This window comes from Fistularia commersonii, chromosome 25, assembly GCF_037954325.1.
Source record: "Fistularia commersonii isolate RoL2024-O1a breed Wild chromosome 25, RoL_Fcom_v1.0, whole genome shotgun sequence".
Lineage (NCBI taxonomy): Eukaryota > Metazoa > Chordata > Actinopteri > Syngnathiformes > Fistulariidae > Fistularia > Fistularia commersonii.
The window spans coordinates 10,622,546-10,630,000 of record NC_141308.1 but is presented as its reverse complement, the minus strand read 5'-3'; the positions used below and the strand labels follow the sequence as shown (position 1 = coordinate 10,630,000).

General features: G+C 42.1%; 1 protein-coding gene across 1 annotated transcript in view; it reads left to right on the top strand.

Moving 5' to 3' along the window:
• Positions 1-7,455, top strand: part of gpr158b (G protein-coupled receptor 158b) — a 70,066-nt gene that overhangs the window by 6,487 nt on the left and 56,124 nt on the right. Inside the window, exon 2 of the mRNA XM_086172352.1 lies at positions 961-1,066. Within this exon, the coding sequence (XP_086028478.1) occupies positions 961-1,066 (106 nt within the window). The remainder of the gene's footprint in view (positions 1-960; positions 1,067-7,455) is intronic.

Here is a 7,455-nt window from a genome sequence, read left to right as displayed (position 1 = left end):
TAAAACTTTGCAAGAACTAGAAAAATTGAAAGACGTGACCTTCCAGCACATCAATGGTATTCTTTTTTTTTTTTAATTTAAATATGATTTTCATTCAAACCCTGACTTGTTCTGCTAATTTTCTGTCACTTTCCTATAACTATCTCTATAACTTACTAAATTTAACATCTTTTGGGGTATTAAATGAATATTGAGTAATCTGTGTTGGCGATTGTGCATTTAAAGATGTAAAGGTGTATCAAAATTTGGGAATAAGAATAAGAATAAGAATAAGAATAAGAATAAGAATAAGAATAAGAATAAGAATAAGAATAAGAATAAGAATAAGAATAAGAATAAGAATAAGAATAAGAATAAGAATAAGAATAAAAACAACTTTATTTATCCCGAAGGAAATTAATGTGCCAGAGTTTCAAGTAAAACATAACAATAATAAATAATAGTAGGAAATTGTACAATAGTAAAAAAAAATAAATTAAAAAAAAATAAAAATAAATAATATATATATATATATATATATATATATATATGATATAATATAACTGCCTTTCTGTACGTATCATATATCCAGTGACGGCCCAGTAGTCTCACATTAATTTTAATGTATTTATAATTTTTTTTTCCTCTTAACCTTCCCTTCCCTCCCCCCACCAGCGTCTCTTCACTCTTAATTTATTTTCTATTTCATAAGCCTCCCCTCTCCGCTTATTCCACCCTTGACCAGGCGTCCCCCGAGCATCCACATTTTAATTTTCATTTCTGCCCGCGCTTCCTCTCATACTTCTTTGCTTCACACTGATACGATTAACCCCATTCAACTTTTGCACCTTTTCCCCGCTTCTTTTCCTCTCCCGCCGTCCCGTCTCGCCTCCTCGAACCCTAATCGCGCCTCATTACTCCGCCCTCAGCCGTCTCCTCCTCACCCCGCCGTCTGTTTCCTCTCTCTCTCCTCCCTGACAGGGGCGTCGTCCGCGTGGACGTGAACCTGCAGGACGTGGACATCGACCAGTGCTCCAGCAGCGGGTGGTTCGCCGGGACTCACCGCTGTAACCTCACCAGTATGGAAGTGAGTGTTTCTCCCTTTGCGGTTCTTAACTGGGGTCATCCGTCAGGAGTAATTCACAAATGACGCTAATGGATAAGCTGTGATTTTCTTTTTTTTTTTTTTAAACCGTTTTCCATAGTGAAATGTCCTTGACTGGCTTAGGAAATGCAAATTAAAAAATTCCAATGAAACCCAGAGTCCTACCTCATTGCAGGCAAATATGGACATAAGAAATACCATCTTTATTCTTTTCACGCCGTTATGCAGATTTCGCATCGGGTCCTTAGAATTCACGTCGACGTGTCGGATGTCGTTTGAACAATCGATGTGAACGCTTCGTTCTCAAATGTCGTCCTACAAAAGATTTAAAACTGGCAGTTGTAAAGAAATCCTAAGAACCATAGGGCAGTCTTGGCGGAGAAAAAGTCTGAGCTGGTAGTCTTACGGTCGTAGCTCAGTCTTTCAATATCAAAATCGTTTGATATTATCGCATTATCGTCTTGGCGTTACGTCATCGTAAAGACCGAATCGGCAACCGATAGAAGAGCTCCAACCAAATCGGAAAAAGGAAACCCGGCAGATAAACAATGCCGAGAGCTAGTTGTAGCTTCCAAGGAGTCTTTGCCAAATCTTTGCAAAATCTTTAGATGTAAGATCCAGTTTTTGGTCTCGGCTTAGTCTCAGTCTCGTCTCAGTGTAGTGAAACAACGATAAGAGTTAAGAATCTAAAAACTTGTCTCAGGGTGTGAACTGAACACAAGTCTTTTCAAAATCTTCAGTCTTAAGTCTTTCATCTTAAGGTGTAAAACCAGCGTTAACCAAAATCGGATTCTGCTTTTGTGCTAAATCAGGACGCCTATTCCAAATCACATCAAAATACTTCACCTACAACCTACATTTACTCCCATCTCAGCGGTTGTTTTAAACACGATAAAAGTCTCAACCGATCAAAATACAAATTATTTTTCAATGAATCGGAATCAGAATCGGATATACTTTATTGATCCCCAAGGGGGAAATTGCTTTTTCTTGAAAGCAGCTCCTGCTCATAAAGCAGTAAAGTGGAGAAGAGTCAAAATAAAATACAAAAAAATAAAGAATACAATAGGGAATAATAAAATAGAATAAAAAAAAACGGTAAAGATCAGAAGAAATGAATGAATATAAAGTTATGTAAAAAAATAAAAATCAAAATATATGTAACGTATATACATGTGTATTTACAAAAGAAACCCCTGAATGCAATTTTGCAATAATTCCCGCTTGAGTCGAGTGTTTGTATTCCTTGTCCGATCACTGTTTTAGAAGGTTACTAAACACGTAACTCCGATAACTGCGGACCTTCAGCACGTAACTCCAAAGTGGGCTCTCGGGTCCAAATAGCCATTCGGCGAGATTCAGTAAACAAGTCGAGTCAAGTCGGATTTTATTCATCTGGGGCCAAATCACAACTCTCATGACACTTGCCATGCAGAGCAGGTTCGGACCTCACTCGGTGAGACGATTCCCGGAAACCTGAAATGTTGTTATTTGAAGGCTTTTGTTTATCCCTGTCATTGCTTTTCTAAAGACGGTTTGTTTTTTGGGGTTTAAGATGCATTTCCAGATTCAGCCTCTAGGATCACCTTACGTTTCAACTTTAAGCGAGAACGGTTGAGGGTTTCACCTCAAATTCATCCCGAGGGGCGAATGAAAGTCTGCAAGGGCGAAATTTAAACGGCGACCCGAACCGGGCTGCCGTTCAGACCGCGGCGTGAACTTGCCGGTAGCGCTCCGGGAAAGAGTCACGCGGCGAGCAAAGTCGTTGGAATTCATCGCCTGTGAACAATGAACATTGTGATGATCGGCCAAGTGGACGTGAAGGATTCCACCTGGTGTCGGAGCGAGACGGGGAATAAGGGCGGGTCGCCATCTGTGCAACATAAATGTCCGGAAGACTCGTCGTGATAATCCACTTTTTTGAGGGAGGGGTTTAAAAAAAAAATCAAAAAATCAGGATTTAACTTTTTAAAGTCTCGCCGGTAGAGCGGTCTGCTACGCGGCCTTCGCCGGCTTTTCCCGGCGGGGGCGCTCGTTTTGCGATGACATTTGTTTAAGTGTCTTCTTTATGGTATTTATATATTTTCCTTATTTCTTACCTGCGTGCCCCACAGCGACGGAAGCGGCAGCGGTGCATACATCATATTTTGTCGCTTTCCGTGGGGGGGGGGGAGAACGGGAAAGGCGGGGCGCATTCATCCTCGCCCGAGTGTGTCGACGCGCGTGTGGCCTCGCCCGTACGTTCGCCGCCGCATCGGCGACAATGAATTTCATGTGATTTATTGTGGGAAGCCGGCCCGACTCCAGGAGGGAAAGAGCCGCTGCTCAAGCTTGCATGGCATGTCGCTGGCCATATGATGTATAATAAATGCAGAGTAATGGATTGCAGCAAGACGCGGTGAATAATTGACCATGCTCTTTGTCTGTGTGCCTCCCCGTCTGTTGGTCTGTGCTGGCGGTGGGGAGGCGGAGGGCCAACGCGGGAGAAACAGAAGATCTTCATGTTGATCTGATCCGTTCATTGTATGCTTCCTTCTTATTGGCCGGGCTCTCGTGGTCGCCGAAAAGAAAACAAATAAATCACATTTATTACAACACGACTACTACAAATGGCCGTCTGATCCAAACCGCTCCGAGAGGTGAAGTGTTAAAATCCCGAGTTATTAATATTATTATTAACGCTCATATTATGTTAAGGGTCAATTTCACCCATTGGGTCAATGGGTGAAATGGGTCAAATTGACCCTTAACATACTATGAGGGTTAATACCATTATTATCATTTCATACAGGGAAATCTGTTTCTTATACATCTGATTGCATGCCAAGTCCGCCTTCTTGGACGGCCAAACAAACATCGAGCGAACGGCGCCGCTCGGTAAAAACAAAGAAGCGTCTTTCAAACCGCGACATAAAAAAATGAAAGGATCCGAGTTTGTTTTTTCACGAGCGAATCGAGTTGAATCTCGGGATGACTGCGCGTTTACGCTCCTCCGCTTTCACGTGACGACCGGTCGTGTTCCTCGGCGGCAGGTTGGGTTTTCGGGGTCGGCGTTTTTGGCCTCGCAGCGAGAGAATCCCGGGTACTCGCACGTTGGTCCCCACACACACCTGCGTGTGTTCTCCAGACGGTCTGAAAACAGTAGGTTACTTCAGCAAGAACTTATTTACGAGATTGAATTTGAAAATGACGGACAAAACTGCGATGCTCCCGCCGGGGGTCGCTACGGAAACGTGACCTCTGGTTTCCGTTTTTTCCAGTGTGGGAGTGGTTAGCGCTTCTTCTTCACCTTCTAGGTAAAAAAAAAAAAGCCAAATATTTTCTAATATTTAATAGATGAAATATGTTTTACTTTCAATGCGACCTCTGGTGCTGCATGGTTTTGTTCGAAATGCCGCTTTATATTTGACCGTTTCATAGATGTGATTTTATTATTACATATTAGACATACCGCAGATCTTGCTCTCTCCGCAAATGCAAATTCCTCCCTTTTCGCCATCTTTTCCGTTGAAGCGGATAAACTACTTAGCCATCTGATAAAATTGATTTCTTCACCTTTGAAGAAATAGCTTCCATGCTCGGAGCCCATTGGTTCCTCGACCCGACCGACGGGTGACCCGTGAACTTTATCTTCAAAACTAATTTCTGTTTACTTTAAAATGACACAGTATTATGAAGAAATATCACAAAATATGAAAAAAAAATATATATATATATATATAAATTATATAAATGTATATATATTATATGTATATATAAATTTATATATAATTCTCTCTCTCTCTATATATATATATATACACACACACATATAAGTAATTTTTTTTTTTTTTTAATTTGCACTCCATTCTTGAAGTTTTCTCCAGGTTTCCCAAAATATGCATTTGAGACCCTAAATTGTCCAGATGTGTGAATTAATTTACGTCTTGCAGCACGGCTACAAAGACAATTTGGTAGCAGGCTTCAAATAGTTTGAAATAATTTTTTTCCTGAGTCTCCTGGGTATTTTAATTTAAGAAAATTACGCCTCACTCCTGCACTTGACTCAGTCGAAGGATTTTTTTTGCCGTAAACGTTGACCCTCGCTAAAATGGCCTGCAAACAAATGTCACCGGGGAGCTTAGTTGAAATCGGAGAAAGAGCCGAGACTTATGGATAATGAATGAATGAATGAATAAATGATCGAATGTCTTCCGGAGTTGTCGTAAACGCAGGTTCAAAGGTCACCACCTCTGAGGTGAATGAGAGAGTGGGCGGTTTTATTTCTCACTATGTGGCATCGCGATTGACAGCCGGCCGGTCCGAGCCGGACCTTGACTCTGACCCGGCGACGGCCGGAATTGGCTGCGGCGCCCTTTGACCCCGTGTGCCGGATAAGCGGTCAAAATAACGAATGGCTTTCTTTGCTCCGTTCTCAAGAGTCAAACTTTTTACAGTTCTCGCGGACGAAAAACCCGACATCGGTGCCAAAACGTCAAATTTCTCTGAGTAGAGATCGTTTGTTCCCCCGCTCCGATGATTTTCCTTCACACTCCATTTTTGGCCGGGAGGCGGCTCGTGATTCAGTGCCACCTGGAGTCGGAGTGTTGTTTATCTCACCGCTGTGGGAGAACAGGAACGTGAGAATATTCGCAAAAAAAACCACTGGAAACCCCCCCAAAATAATCCAGATGTTATACACGCCCCTAACAAGTATTTAGAGGAGGTGGGGGGAATATTGATTAGCTTTACAGATTTATTTCAGTGTCATCAAATCCGTCCTTCGATTGATGATTTCATTTATTAGCGTGATAAAACTTGGCTCGGACTTTTTTTTTCCTTTCGGGATCGATAAAGATGTATTGCAGCTGTCCGCAGTGTTTGGCAGGTTATCTCTCAGGATGATAAACACTTCAGGAGAGGTTAAATCCTCCAAAAGCCGGGATGACGGACCAGCTTTTAATCAAAACACAAACTCACAAAACCTCAAAATAGAAATTTTTTCGCGAATGTGAACGTGTCCATAAACCGGGGTCTAATTTCCCCCAGAGTTTTGCAAAGCCAATTAGGTCTGAATCGGGAACAAACATGCAAAAAAATAAAACTTTTCTTATTCTGACAACAACGCACCTCTCTTTGAAGGGCCATAAACCGTGTGGGATAGTTTACCTTGTTTGGACTTGTCCGTTTTATCTCCAAATTGCAGCGCTTATTTTAATTTTCTTTCCCTCCCGCCCATTTATTATTTTCTTTTTTTCCTCTTTATTTTTATTATTTCTCTTTCACAACGCCGGTGTTATTTTCAATTCTTTCCCCTTCATCTTCTGCGTCGCGCAAATAACTGCGACTTCTCGTCGGCGCCGAACGGGTCGCGTTCAATCCGCTTTCCGATGGAAATCGGAAAAGCGGGAGGTCTTTAAAGTTTTTAAATAAATTGCATTATTTTACATACCGCACGCAGTAAAAGATTTTTTATTAAAGACGAAATAGATTACGCTGCTGGGCGTAGAGGAATTTTTTTCAAGTTTCGTTTCTATATCTCACTAAATACATTTTGGGGGAAATGGGGTGTGGAAAGTCAAAGCGCGAGCCTCATTTCTTTTCCCCCATCGACTTTAAACACACCCCGAGGCTCACACACTCCCGCGGAGTGATAATAACGTTAAAGTCCGAGTGTCATGTGTTCTGCGGAGTGTGCAGTTACCGCTAAAGATCCCCGCTCATTATTACCGTAATGGTCCGGCCGCTTTGTGGCTCAACAACTTTTATGTTAAACCGCATTTCTCCTCTCTGCTTAAGTCTTTGTAATGGAGAACAGCTTGTTTTAAAAGGCATGTCCTTCCTTTGTTAAAGACGGCTCAGATAAAATCCCCAGATCGCCTGGAAGTTCAAACTATATGTCTCATTAAACTGAAAGCTGGAGTAATTGATTTTTTTCCCCCCGCCCCGAAGGCGGCACGATAAGTTATAAACACACGGCCATGGTTAATGGAGCAGTACCTCTGGCAGGTCAGACATGTCGGCAATTACAATTATAACAACATTAGCATTTGTTGAAGATGCACAGCCGGCGTGGCGTACATCCATAATGCATCGCGTTTGGTCACCTGGGAATTTAAGAACATCTTATTAGGACAACATCCCGCCGTTATTAGCGGTGCTCCATCTTTTTGGAAAATTGGATTGTTTACTGAGATTGCTGCGGCGAGACAGGGACATAAATGAACCTTTCTCGGTGTGTGTGCTGTGCAGATAGCTTAGCATAGCGGTGATGTTAGCCTAACTCCAATCGAGCGGCTAAAATACACACGTCGGCTGCGTCAGAACGCACTTGAATCAAATTTGTCACATTTCTGCCTTCTTAGCCGTGTATGGTTACGCGATGTGACTTT